Genomic DNA, 15,104 nt, shown 5'->3' with positions numbered 1-15,104 from the left:
TGGAAAACGCTGACAACACCGGGACCGTTTTTCACGTACGTTAAAGAGGATCATGCACATAAAGAGGTTGGCCACTACTTTTACATTGATGACTTATCCAAAAGGATAGACCACCAATGTCTGATCGGCCAGGGTCCACACCTCTGCTGATCAGCTGCTCTCATCGCCAGCGTCATCGGCAGCAGGTAGACAGAAATGCTCAGTTCTGGAGCTGCCCTTTTTCTGATAGTGGCCATGGCCAAGTACTGCATATCCACCTCCTATTGAATTGAATGGTAGGCGGATGTGCAGTACCCGGCTGCGGCCACTATCAGAAGACAGGGCAGCTCTGGAACCGCAGCCGGCACCAAAAACAGCTGATCGGTCATCGGTGGGTGTGCCAAGTATCGGACCCAGGCCGATCAGACATTGATGAACTATCATAAGGAGAGGCAATCGATGGTAAAGTAGTGGCCAACCTCTTTAATTTTAGAATGGGAATCCCCCAAAAGATATGCCCATTTGTGAAGCCCAGATTTATGCTACTGTATACCATACAATATATCGTATAATAGCATATGTTATCCATAGGCCTTCATGCAAAAAAGTGTGTTCCTATGCAATGGCTGACTGCAGGAAAGTGTAGCCCGGAGAGCTTTCTTATACAGCGAGCCTTCACATGGATATCTTTTAGCATCTTTCGGGTCTATATATGGACCCATTTGTCATTTGTACCATGCTCGTGGTGTGAACATAGCCTAAAGGCTGCTTTACACGCTGCAACATCGCTCAAGCGATCTCGTTGGGGTCACGGAATTTGTGACACACATCCGGTCGCTTTAGCGATGTCGTTGCGTGTGACACTTATGAGCGATTTTTGAATCGTCGCAAAAACCATCAAAGTCGCTCATCGGTGACATGGCCCCCTATTCTCGATTATCGCTGTTGCTCAGTGTACGAAGTAGTTCGTCGTTCCTGCGGCAGCACACATCGCTATGTGTGACACCGCAGGAACGAGGAACCTCAACTTACCTGCGGCCGCCCGCAATGCGGAAGGAAGGAAGTGGACGGGATGTTATGTCCCGCTCATCTCCTCCCCTCCGCTTCTATTGGACGGCGGTACACTGACGCTGCTGTGACGTCGCTGTGACGCTGAACGAACCGCCCCCTTAGGAAGGAGGCGGTTCGCCGGTCACAGCGACGTCGCAGAGCAGGTATGTGCGTGTGACGCTGCCGTAGCGATAATGTTCACTACGCCAGCGATCACATGATATCGCATGTACGATGGGGGCAGGTGCTTTCGCAATTGCTAGCAATGTCGTAGCGTGTAAAGCCCCTTTAGACTAAGGGGTACTTTTGCACGCTGCGACATCGCTAGCCGATGCTAGCGATGCCGAGCGCGATAGTACCCACCCCCGTCGCACATGCGATATCTTGTATCTTCCTAAGGGGGCGGGTCATGCGGCGTAACAGCGACGTCACACAGCAGGCAGCCAATAGAAGCGGAGGGGCAGAGATGAGCGGGACGTAAACATCCCGCCCACCTCCTTCCTTCCGCATTGCCGGTGGACGCAGGTAAGGAGATGTTCCTCGCTCCTGAGGCTTCATACACAGCGATGTGTGCTGCCGCCGGAACGAGGAACAACATCGTATCTGCGGTCGCATCAACATTATAGAAATGACCGACACTACACAGATCACCGATTTTCGACGCATTTGCGATCGTTAGTCGGTGAAAAAATGCTTTACACGTTGCAATGTCGTTACTGGCGCCGGATGTGCGTCACTTTTGATTTGACCCCGACGATATCGCAGTAGCGATGTCGCAACGTGCAAAGTGCCCCTAACAATCACATTTCTTTTTGTAGATGAATGGATTTTTCTCTTACTTTTCTACTACACATTTTTTCTTTTCTTTCAGTTACACAACATCATTTGTCTCCTTTTCGTTTGCAGAACAAATCTTGGCAGAAGATCAGAACAATTGTGAACATTCCTGTTATTAGCCCTTTCAAGAGGCGCTGGGTGCAGCTTGCCGGCCATACAGGTGAGGGTGGCGGACTTTCCTATCCTTAATCACTTACTGTGAAGTCTTTAAAGGGGTTGTCCAGGCTTATCATGTGCAATATCACATTTTTGGATATCCGACACCCAGCATTCCCACGATCAGCTGTTTACAGGTCCAGCATTTATTTAACATTATTATTAGGGATGATCGAATACCTCAAATATTCGGCTTCACGAATATTTTCTGAATAGGTCGCCGCTATTCGACTATTCGCGAATATTCGATGCGCAATGTAAGTCTATGAGAAACCCGAATAACAACTATTTGGAACTATTCGGGCTTCCCATAGACTTACATTGCACATCGAATATTCGCATAGCGGCGACCTATTCGTAAAATATTCGTGAAGCCGAATAATTGAGGTATTCGATCATCCCTAATTATTATCCCTTTAATAAAACTTCCCATACAATTTTTTGTCATTGCTTTTAATTGGCGGGAGCATTGACTAGCAGTGTGAGTGTCTCAAGGGACTATGGGGATAGCATGAAACTAGGGCCCCTAAGCTGACCTTCAGGCTAGGGAGCCCTATGCTATCCCTATTCTCAGAGATACCCCTAATGGTGGGGATGTCTGAGTCTCTTTTTTGGCCCTGCTTCTGACGAGCCCTGATCTTATACTGCTCACCCAGGGGGGCTGGGACAAGAGTGTGATTTAACACACAGTAATTGACAAAAAGGGGAAACCAAAACTCTGACACAGCACGCGGACACAAAGATATAAGACAATAAGAGATTAGGAGGAAAACAAGAGCAGGGAGGAAACAACAAGATAACGGGTAGCTCAACAACAACACCAAGCATAAAACAACTCTCCTCAAATCTGGGACACTATAACTCTCAGACCAACACAGCTTTAACTACCTGTAAACGTTTGTATTTTACACGGACGTGTGAAGAGGGCCATACCTGGGGAAGAGATGGCACCAGTCTGACCCATGGAGACCCCACCTCACAACTTCCATGACTTAAAGGATCTTACTACTAACATGTTGACTGCAAATACAGCGGGACACTTTCAGAAGTCTTGAGGAGTCCACGCCTCGATGGGTCAGAGATAGTTTGGCAGCCCAAAGGGAACTAAAGAATATTATGGAGATGTTATTAAAGGGAACCTGTCACCAGATTTTTCCCCATGAAACGAAAAGAATCCCATTCTGCAGCTCCTGGGCTGCATTCTAGGAAGGTGCACCTTGGCCCTGATTCCCCTTTTAGACCCCAAAAATAACTTTATAAAACTTGGCTCTTAGGTATGCCACAGGGGCTTGTGGCTGATCGCCGGCCTCCTTCCTTGATTGACAGGATGGCGCCCTCTGTCATCCTCCTCGTCGCATTTTCAAATCTCGCGCCTGTGCAGTTAGGTCTGCTCGCGCAGGCGCAGTTCGCTCTGCGATATCTCGGGCAGAGCGCCAGTGAGCTAAATGCACAGGCGCGAGATTATGGGCGGGTACTAGGATGACGCTGGTGAGGTCATGCGCAGCAAACACCTCCCTAGCGTCATCCTAGTACCCGCCCATAATCTTATGCCTGCGCATTTAGCTCACCGGCGCTCTGCCAGAAATATGGCAGAGTGAACTGCGCCTGCGTGAGCAGACCTAAGGCGCGAGATTTGAAAATGTGACGAGAAGGATGACGGAGGGCACCATCCCGTCAATCAAGCAAGGAGGCCGGCGATCAGAGGCAGGAGATGGGAAACGGAGCAGAAAATGAGCCAGCCTTTGTGGCCCACAAAGGTAATTAGCATACCTAAGGGCCAAGTTTTATAAAGTTATTTTTGGGGTCTAAAAGGGGAGTCAGGGCCAAGGTGCACCTTCCTAGAATACAGCCCAGGAGCCGCAGAAGGGGATTATTTTCGTTTCATAGGGAAAAATCTGGTGACAGGTTCCCTTGAATGTTCTGCCATTAGATCCATTATTTTGCATGTAGAAAAATACTTTCTAATAGTGGTTTAATCATTTTTTTTTATTTTTTCTTAAACATGAAGCTACATTTTTAAGCATGTAGTGTAGTAATCCATGTAGTACAGTGTCTGAACATTGTGTGCATTAGTCAGGGGATTTCCTCCCATAAACACGTCTCTGTACAGTGAGGGAAGCGATAAGCGGAGCTGCGCGATCCCAGCTGGAGTCCTCCATCAGCGGTGACATCACCCTCAGCACTCTGTTCTATTTCTCATGTGAAAAAGCGTAATATGTTCTTTCTATTGATAAGATTATCTAAAGTCCATGGTAACTTGGATGCTGCCTGCCAGATTGTACGCAGAAACCTGAGCGCCTCTGCAGCCTTGAATGACACCTTCAGACACATCCAGCTGGGTTCTTGCCACCATTGTATGGATCCTTCTAGGGCTTCGTAGACACAGCCATATTGTCGGTGCGAGTGTGATCTGACAGTACATTGGATCGCACTTAAGGCCCATTTACACACAACGATATCTCTAACGATATGTCGTCGGGGTCACGGAATTCGTGACGCACATCTGGCGTCGTTAGCGACGTCGTTGCGTGTAACAGCTAGGTGCGAGTGTTAACTATCTAAAATACTCACCTTATCGTTGAGCGTTGACACGTTCATTTTCAAAATCTCGTTGGTCGTTGTGGACACAGCATGTTCGTCGTTCCTGAGGCAGCACACATCGCTACGTGTGACACCCCGGGAACGACAAACAACAGCTTACCTGCGTCCTCCGGCAATGAGGTGGGCGTGTCATAAATGTGGCTGGTCTCCTCCCCTCCGCTTCTATTGGACGCCTGCCCTGTGACGTCGCACGAACCTCCCCCTTAGAAAAGAGGCTGTTTGCCGGCCACAGCGACGTCGCTAGGAAGGTAAGTCCGTGACAGGGCCTAGCGATATTGTGCGCCACGGGCAGCGATTTGCCCGTGACGCACAAACGATGGGGGCGGGTGCTTTCACGAGCGACATCGCTAGCGATATCGTAGCATGTAAAGCAGCCTTAGACCAATACTATTCTATGGGGCCGATTTTTTTTATTTTTTATCGGACCAAGTTAATCCCGAGTAAAAAAATCACAGCATATCCGAGTTGCATCCAATCGTCTGATCGCACTCGGTCATGCAAGTCAATGGGTCCATTCACAAAAATCAGCCACACTCACATAACATCCCATCCGAGTGCTGTCGGATATTCACGGCTGACATTGGAGAATATAGAAACAAAATTCTGTCTTCTTCTCATCCAAGAAAATTGGACCAAACTCTGATCGGTTCAAGTCCATTAAGGTGTCTAACAATTAGAGTAATAAGTAAAAAAGTTTTGAAAAATATGAAAAAAACACATAAAAATCCAAATCACACCCCATTAACAATAACAATATTGAGAACATTTCAGAAAAATAGTCAGATGTCAAAATATAAATTTTATTAAAGAGGACTTTCCTATATAATCTAAAGCCAGTGCTATACTGGGGCTATCATGCTGATTCTATATGTGACACCCTGGCCTATCAGGTCGTCACAGGGTATTGTGCAATCTGCCCTTCTGCACAGTATCCACCCTCCTTGGTTATTGGTCCTGGTCCTTTGGTGTTGCTAGCAGCTGAGCCAATCAAAATCCTGGGAAATCACTTCACACCATACCCACCAGACACACCATTGGGGGGCCTGAAGGGAATAGGGCCACCCAATTGGGGGTTGATAAGGGGAGGTGGAAAGTGTCAAAAAGAGGGCAGTGTGTGTAGTGACTCTTGAGAGGAGAAGTCACGGAGGAGAGCTCCTGAGTCCTGGGTGGCAGACGTTGGTCTGGGCCCGGTAGGAGCTGGAACCCCGGTCGCAGAGGACAGTATCAAGGGGCACGGACTGCCGAGGAGGGCAGCCGGTGGCCTTGAGCTATCACCGGGAAGGGGCCAGGGCACGACGGGGTATGTGGACCCTAGGCCGGAAAGTAGCTTCACGCGTTCCGGTAATTTACCCGACGGGGTGAAGACTTCAAGTGTCATCCCCAACCCGCTCCAAAATCGGGGTACTAGCGCACCGATGGGATAGGACTTTCCCAATACAGTCCAAAGAAGTCCTATGCGTGAACCCTGAGAGCAAGCTCACTCGGTTAGCCACACGGTTGAGCGGGACCCGAAGAGTTTTATACCCACGGGTCCAACAAAGACAAAAGGTGCCAAGGACAGGGCCACAGGCTAACAGCAACACCAAGGGCAAGGACCCCAGCGTGCTTCCTACAAGCTGCAGTGGTGCTCAGAATTCTGGTTTACAAGCTGTCGGTGTTGTTATTCCTGGACTGAGTACACTGAAAAGCCCTGTTCTTACCCCCAACGGCACCCACACACCATCTATCCAACGGGCCCCGGGACACAAAATACCATACCCACGGAGGGGTTAAACACCAAGCTGCCACACACCACCGTCACTGGGCTTCCCAACGGCAGCGGTGGTCCCTCACCTGACCACGCACCGTGGGTGGCGTCATGAACTTTCTAGTCCCCCTGTATATAGCCCCCTTACATTGAGAGGCCGCACGACCCCTGGGTCCGGAAACCCCTCGAGTCACCGCGGATCCGGATCCGAGCAGCCCGGCTGCTGGCACGTGGGCGGCACAAATACATACCATTAGTTGTGAGATCAGAGGTATACTTTCTGAAATTCAGGCAAGTAAAGTTTGTGAAATGCACTGTTACTTGATTGATAGCAACTACAGAATATGTAATTGGTGGGTCGGGTTTTGCTAGTTATTCCCGCCCCTGTCTGCTGCCTTTTCTTCCTCCCTCTGTCTCTGTAATTACAGGGGGACAAGGGAGGGAGGAAGGACAGATGTGCAGACAGGGGTGGGAATAACTAGCAAACCCGGCCCACCTATTACATATTCTGCAGCACCTATCAATCAAGTAATAGTGCATTTCACAAACTTTACTTGCCTGAATTTCAGAAAGTATCCATCCGATCTCACAACTAAATGCATGTGTAGAATCAGCATGATAGCCCCAGTATAGCACTGGCTTTAGTTTATATAGGAAAATCCTGGTGGTTGGTCCTCTTTAACCTGATTGGTAAACTTCTTAAAAATGAAAAAAATGAAAAAATTGCTTATTTATTTAATGCCGCAATAAGGAGTAATACATTATTATAAATGGTGTAATGCTGTAATAAATTATGCATAAATGATCTATCCCATCATGATATTAATAAAAACACCCCACGAACAATAAGCTCTTACACAGGTCCATCGACAATAAATAGTAAAACGTCTCTTGAAAATTGTGACACAGACAATTTTTTTTATTACATATTTCCAATTTTTTGCACCCCTAAAATAATTAAACACTTGAACAAATGTGGTATCTTCATAATTGTACAGGCTAAGAGAATCATGTTGCCAGGCCATTTTTACCACACAATGTACATCGTAAAAATAATACCCAAACAATAATGTCACAATTGCATTTTTTTCCATTTTTCACTTTTTCATATGGTAAAGTAAATGACATTGTATAAAAATACAACTCATCCGGTAAAAAAACAAGTCACCAAATAACAATGTGGATGGAAAAATAAAAAGGTTATGGCATTTGGAAGACGGAGAGTAAAAATGAAAACACAAAAGCAGAAATTGGCCATGTCAGGAAGGGGTTTAATAGAGTTAAAAAAAAGGCTCGAAAACAGTGAAAAAAACCCACTGAATATACTGCAGTGATCTCCTCTCGCATGTGCGTTTAAAACTATTTGTATCTTTCTGCTCATCTCCACAAAGCTTTCATGGTCCGATGTGATCCCCATGGTCTATTGTCTACCCTCCTTCCTTCATGGTCTATGGTTTACCCTCCTTCGTTCATACTCTATGGTCTACCATCCTTCCTTCATGGTCTAAGGTCTACCCTCCTTCGTTCATGAGCTTTAATCTACCCTCCTTCCTTCATGGTCTAAGGTCTACCCTCCTTCCTTCATGGTCTATGGTCTACCCTCATTCCTTCATGGACTAAGGTCTATCCTCCTTCCTTCATGGTGTATGGTCTACCCTCCTTCATGGTCTATTTTCTACCCTCCTTCCTTCATGGTCTATGGTCTACTCTGCTTCCTTCATGGTTTATGGTCTACCCTCCTTCGTTCATACTCTATGGTCTACCCTCCTTCCTTCATGGTCTAAGGTCTACCCTCCTTCGTTCATGGGCTATAATCTACCCTCCTTCCTTCATGGTCTAAGGTCTACCCTCCTTCCTTCATGGTCTATGGTCTACCCTCATTCCTTCATGGACTAAGGTCTATCCTCTTTCCTTCATGGTGTATGGTCTACCCTCCTTCATGGTCTATTTTCTACCCTCCTTCCTTCATGGTCTATGGTCTACTCTCCTTCCTTCATGGTGTATGGTCTACCCTCCTTTCTTCATGGGCTGTAGCTTACCCACCTTCCTTCATGGTCTATGGTCTACCCTCCTGCCTTCATGGTCTAAGGTCTATCCTCCATCCTTCATGGTCTATGGTCTACTCTCCTTTTTTCATGGTCTATAGTCTACCCTCCTTCCTTCATGGGCTATAGTCTACAATCCTTCCTTCATGGTCTATGGTCTATGCTCCTGCCTTCATGGTCTATAATCTACCCTCCTTCCTTCATGGTTTAAGGTCTACCCTCCGTCCTTCATGGTCTATGGTCTACTCTCCTTTATTCATGGTCTAAGGTCTACCCTCCTTCTTTCATGGTCTATCCTCCTTTCTTCATGGTCTCTTGTTTATCTTTCTTCATTAATGGTCTACCCTCCTTACTTCATTACTTCATAGTCTATGGTCTACCCTCCTTCCTTCATGGTCTATGGCCTACCCTCCTTCCTTCATGCTCTACCCTCCATCCTTCATGGTCTATGGTCTACTCTACTTCTGCTCTAAACCTTTCTACTCTCATTTTATTTTACTACCTTAACACAGAATGTTATACGTTGATGTGATATTTATTATATCATATTATACGTTGATGCTATATATATTTTTGGAAATCTATGTTTGATTCTATGTTGATCTTTCTAATCATAAAATCAATAAAATCTTTAATTGAGGGGGAAAAAAAAAACACTGAAAAACCACATAAAAAACACTACCGGGAATAAAATGTTAAAAAAACACTTAGGAAATGACCCACAATAATGCTAAAAGAAAAACAACTAACACTTCAGATTTACAAAACTCCAGAAAAACTAAGAAATTCCTGAAGTGTTTTCTACACTGTGTGCAGAATTATTAGGCAAATGAGTATTTTGATCACATGATACTTTTTATACATGTTGTCCTACTCCAAGCTGTATAGGCTGAGAGCCAACTACCAATTAAGTAAATCCGGTGATGTGCATCTCTGTAATGAGGAGAGGTGCGGTGTAATGACATCAACACCCTATATAAGGGGTGCTTAATTAATAGGCAACTTCATTTCCTTTGGCAAAATGTGTCAGAAGAGAGATTTGACGGGCTCTGAAAAGTCCAAAATTGTGAGATGTCTTGCAGAGAAATGCAGCAGTCTTGAAATTGCCAAACTTTTGAAGCGTGATCACTGAACAATCAAGTGTTTCATGGCAAATAGCCAACAGGGTCGCAAGAAACGTGTTGGGCAAAAAAGGCGCAAAATAACTCCATGAATTGAGGAAAATCAAGCGTGAAGCTGCCAAGATGCCATTTGCCACCAGTTTGTCCATATTTCAGAGCTGCAACGTTACTGGAGTATCAAAAAGCACAAGGTGTGCCATACTCAGGGACATGGCCAAGGTAAGGAAGGCTGAAAAACCACCACCTCTGAACAAGAAACATAAGATAAAACTTCAAGACTGGGCCAAGAAATATCTTAAGACTGATTTTTCAAAGGTTTTATGGACTGATGAAATCAGAGTGACTCTTGATGGGCCAGATGGATGGGCCAGAGGCTGGATCAGTAAAGGGCAGAGAGCTCCACTCCGACTCAGACGCCAGCAAGGTGGAGGTGCGGTACTGGTATGGGCTGGTATCATCAAAGATCAACTTGTGGGACCTTTTTGGGTTGATGATGGAGTGAAGCTCAACTCCCAGACCTACTGCCAGTTTCTGGAAGACAACTTCCTCAAGCAGTGGTACAGGAAGAAGTCGGTATCATTCAAGAAAACATGATTTTCATGCAGGACAATGCTCCATCACATGCATCCAACTACTCCACAGCGTGGCTGGCCAGTAAAGGTCTAAAAGATGAAAAAATAATGACATGGCCCCCTTGTTTACCTGATCTGAACCCCATAGAGAACCTGTGGTCCCTCATAAAATGTGAGATCTGCAGGGAGGGAAAACAGTGCACCTCTCAGAACAGTGTCTGGAGGCTGTGGTGGCTGCTGCACGCAATGTTGATCGTAAACAGATCAAGCAATGACAGAATCTATGGATGGTCGGCTGCTGAGCGTCATCATAAAGAAAGGGGGCTATATTGATCACTAATTTTTTGGGGTTTTGTTTTTGCATGTCATGTTATTTCTGTATTTTGTGCAGTTATATTGGTTTACCTGGTGAAAATAAACAAGTGAGATGGGAATATATTTGTTTTTTATTAAGTTGCCTAATAATTCTGCACAGTAATAGTTACCTGCACAAACAGATATCCTCCTAAGATAGCCAAATCTAAAAAAAATACCACTCCAACTTCCAAAAATATTAAGCTTTGATATTTAGGAGTCTTTTGGGCTGATTGAGAACATAGTTGTTGATCAATAATAAAAAAAAATCCTCTAAAATACAACTTGCCTAATAATTCTGCACACAGGGTATGTGAAAAATGAGCATTTTTAACTTCTGAGAAAAAGTCAGTGTGAACACTGTAATATAATAAATGTGAAGCTTCCCCCACCCATTGCAAAGTTAAGGAAGGATGACAATGCACAGTCAGATTCTCACCACCCCAGGGACTTGTCTGGGTGATTTCAACCCTTGATTCTTATCAGAGCTTGGACGTTGCTCGTGTTTCTTCTTTGCAGACCACTCAGTCCGCCAAATAACATGGACTTCACATGGACTTCACATGGACTTCACATGGACTTCACATGGACTTCACATGGACTTCACATGGACTATTGTGGTGCATGAATCTGTCCATAGAAAATACTAATAGTACACAGATAAAAAAAAACAGACGTCTGGAGGATTTCTTTGTAGCAGTGGGGAGCACCTGGCAATTCCTGGCTCTAACCTTGGCCGCCAGTTAATGATTTACTTTTGTACAAGTCGTGCTTAGGAAACCAAGGCTGTTAATCTACAATAAAGAGTAAAAACATCATAAGCCAATCGTTAGATTAAGAAATGCCGTATGATGAGAAGCAGTATCCTTGACCCTCCTCAAGGATGGAACAGGTTGTTTCCAGGCCAAATTCTATTTATATATATTTATATATGGGATGGAGTTACCTGACAACAGGATTTACCCCTAGAAACTAATCATACCACCACATTTTTCATGTAATTCTGATTAGTGGAACCCCCAAGATTTAAGAGGGCTTTACACGCTGGGCTTTACACGCTGCGATCTCGCTAGCAAGATCGCAAGTGATCGTACCCGCCCCCGTCGGATGTGCGACACGGGCAAATCGCTGCTCGTCACGCACAACCTCGCTTACCCCCGTCACACGGACTTACCTGTCCTGCGACGTCGCTCTGGCCGGCGATCCGCCTCCTTTCTAAGGGGGCGGGTCGTGCGGCGTCACAGCGACATGACATGGCAGCCGTCCAATAGAAGCGGAGGGGCGGAGATGAGCTTCCCGCCCACCTCCTTCATTCCGCATAGCCGGTGGAGGCAGGTAAGGAGATGTTCGTCGCTCCTGCGGTGTCACACACAGCGATGTGTGCTGCCACAGGAACGAGGAACAACATCGCTAACTAGAAGAGAACGATTTTTTGTTTTAGGACGACCTCTCCGCGGCAAACTATTTTGGCCGCTTTTGCGATCGGTTTAGGTCGCACATAAGAGTCACACACTGCGATATCGTTAATGACGCCGGATGTGTGTCACAAACAACGTGACCTCGACAATAAATCATTAACGATATTGTAGCGTGTAAAGCCCGCTTTAAGCAAAGTTCCCAGCATAATCATATAATCAACTTTTTTGACGTTGTAGTGCTACTTATTATAATTATCTGGAGGAGTCCAAGAGTACGTCCCAACTGGTCGATATGATGTCCAAAAAGGCTTGGTTGATGTCTCTACAATGCTCGCTGCCTTCTCGCTGTGCCTTAAATCCTGCAAATTTGTGGTTACAGACGTGAGTTTAGGCATGTTTTAAGTGATGGATGCCAATGGGTGCGATGTATGAAGCATGGAGAGTGATGGCCTAATCTGGGTTCTCAAAAAGTTAGTTTTGTTTTTTTTTTATTTAAGTCATACCCTTCAGAAAAGCCATTTCTATTTTTTGGGTGGTCTGCTGCTCATATATCTGTCACCCAGTGAAGATCTCTCTCAAGTCTCCATCTCTGCATTACATGGCTGCCTCAGAAATAGATAGTGGACTATGTTGAAGATACAATACCGTATATACCTGCATATAAGACGACTTTTTAACTCCTGAAAATCTTTTCAAAAGTCGGGGGTCGTCTTATACGCTGGGTGCCATCTTATAGAGTGTATAATTAGCCCTCCCTGTCTCCAAGACTATCAGAGAGGTAGCGCATCCCTCTGGCCCGCCCTTGTATCTTATTACCTCCTTCTCTGCCTCTCACACACATAGACTTCTCCGTAATTGTGTCCGGTACACGAGACTGCTGTCTGCCGTCCTGGCTCTACTGCAGTTGCATGCTTTACGGTGGCGACGCAAAGCATTCAACTGCAGTAAAGGGCTGACAGCAGCAGCGGCGCTGTGTATTGGACACTATCATGGAGGGGTCTATGTGCCTGCGGACCGCAAAAAGTACCCAATGATGATCACGTCCGATGCACGGAGCCGCTGCTGCTGTCAGCGCTTTACAGCAGTTGAATGCTTTGCGGAAGCACCACCGTAAAGCATTCAACTGTAGTAAAGCCATGATGGCAGACAGCAGTCCCGTGTACCGGACGCGATCACGGAGAAGTCTATGTGCCTGAGAGGCAGAGAAGGAGGTAGACCCAACCTAGGGATCACTGGGGACCTACAACAGTTTTGTTTTTTGGGAATAATGCTTTAAATAGTAAACTTTTACCTCTTCCCGGCTTGTGATGTACTCATATGCCACATGTTGCGATTGGCATGTAGGTGTGACGCCCTGGACCCCAGGGGTCACAGGTCACTACACAACACCAGACACCCACCCCCCCCCCCCTTCCCTGGACAGGGCACTCCAGTCAAACATTAAACCCTTGTTGCCACCCTCCAGGGTTGATGTCCACACCAGGTGGGGCGGAGCCAGGCAGTTGGCCCCGCCCACCGAGGAGTTCACAGCCTGGAGGCGCGAAACACACAGTAAGTCCAGTTACGGTCTGTAGTGAGTGAGGAGTGAAAACTGTTGATGTCTGGGTCGGAACCCAGGCACATTCAGCAAGGTCGGCAGACGGTGGTGGCCGTCTGCAGGAGTTGGCAAAGGTCAGCGGAACCGTAGGACCGGGGTCGGGCGGTGGCCCGCCGGTACCGAACCGGGGAGCAGATTGAAGCCAAGCACCAGGCAGGGTACTCAGACCCCGACTAGGCTTAAAGCCAACCTTTAGTCAAATTCTCTGATAGCGGTCTGGACCTCAGGGGTTCATTCCCACCCAAGTCCCGATTGAAGGCAACAGCCCAACCGTTCCGGATAAGTGCCACCGTCAAGGACCAGAGATCCAAAGGGCCAGCGTCTGCGGGCAAACGAGCTCCTCAGGCACATATACATTGGGGAGCGGACTCCCGGTGCTCAGGCATTGGGGTCAAGACACAAAACACAGGTGCAGAGAACGACAGCCGCCATCAACCCGTCTGGGGAGGGCACCGCGGCCGGCTGCGGGCCCCGTCCATCCAGCCGTTTGGTTTACCAGAGACTCTGTCCATCTGTGTCTGAGTGAGTGCACCAGTGCCATCCGGCACCGCGCTGCGCTGCACCGCAACCCTGCACCCTGCCAAAACCCATCCTGAGGAATTCAACCTCCTACCAGGCCCTGGGACCACAAGCCCCTACCCACGGAGGGGCCAACACCTAGCTGCACCCCGACATCGCTCCCGGGAACCCCGTCACCAGCAGCGGTGGTGCCCACTGTCACCACAACCCGTGGGTGGCGTCACGAACACTACATCCATCCCAAAAATCCAACTCCCCCACCCTTTTCACTCGTGAGCGAGGAGCGCTGCTCGAGCCCCGGGTCCGGCCCGCTCGAGCCACCGAGGAGAAGGCACCAGATCCGAGCGCGACCTCCCCGAGCAGCCCCTGCGACGGGGAAAGCTGGCCCCCGCCCTCAACATATGAAAGCGGGGTCAGGAGCCGATCCAGCATCAAACCCAGGAGATGATGGCTGTGATATATAGCCGACATCTTCCTGGAACAGCAGTGACCTGAGGTATCTCCCATCACTGATATTTAACCATTTAAATGCTGCTGTCAATCACTAATATCAAGATTTAAATTATGTGATTGCCACTGCCCTCTTCCATTGGCCAGGTAGCAGGAAAACCCCAGCAGGTGCTGCAACACACAGGGAACTCGGGGCCATAATACAATGGAGGGCCTTGGCACTAGGGAGAAGGGGGTGAGAAATTAATGGGTTGTCCTAATAGTGGACAACCCCTTTAAGTCCACAGATAACAAAAGAGTTAAACATGGCTTCATATGATCATCTCTATGGATTTATCTAGCCAAATAAAGAAGATTGCACAGTTCGTGGAGCTGAATTTTCCTGTTCTTTTTAATTTCTTAGCCTCCTTATATTATTCCCTCCCATAGAAATAGGACAATAGGTTGTGGTTTGGGTATGTTGGGAACAACTGGATTTGATATGACCCTTTTCAGTGAGTCGTTGGACAATACAACGATATCAACGTCAAATTTTATGAGGACAATTGTCTGGATTCTTAATTCTTTCTTCTGATCTGTCCACATCTCCCGTGCTGCAGGCCATACATATTTCTATGACAGCACATTGTAATAACGCTCTGCCTATAATTTGTGTTTT

General features: G+C 47.0%; 1 protein-coding gene across 1 annotated transcript in view; it reads left to right on the top strand.

Annotated features, from left to right (window-relative positions):
- Window positions 1-15,104, top strand: part of ITPKA (inositol-trisphosphate 3-kinase A) — a 153,527-nt gene that overhangs the window by 98,116 nt on the left and 40,307 nt on the right. Inside the window, exon 2 of the mRNA XM_075330756.1 lies at window positions 1,936-2,026. Coding sequence (XP_075186871.1) covers window positions 1,936-2,026 — 91 coding nt within the window. The remainder of the gene's footprint in view (window positions 1-1,935; window positions 2,027-15,104) is intronic.

This window comes from Anomaloglossus baeobatrachus, chromosome 12 (assembly GCF_048569485.1).
Source record: "Anomaloglossus baeobatrachus isolate aAnoBae1 chromosome 12, aAnoBae1.hap1, whole genome shotgun sequence".
Classification (NCBI taxonomy): Eukaryota; Metazoa; Chordata; class Amphibia; order Anura; family Aromobatidae; genus Anomaloglossus; species Anomaloglossus baeobatrachus.
This window is presented reverse-complemented; position numbering and strand designations above follow the sequence as displayed.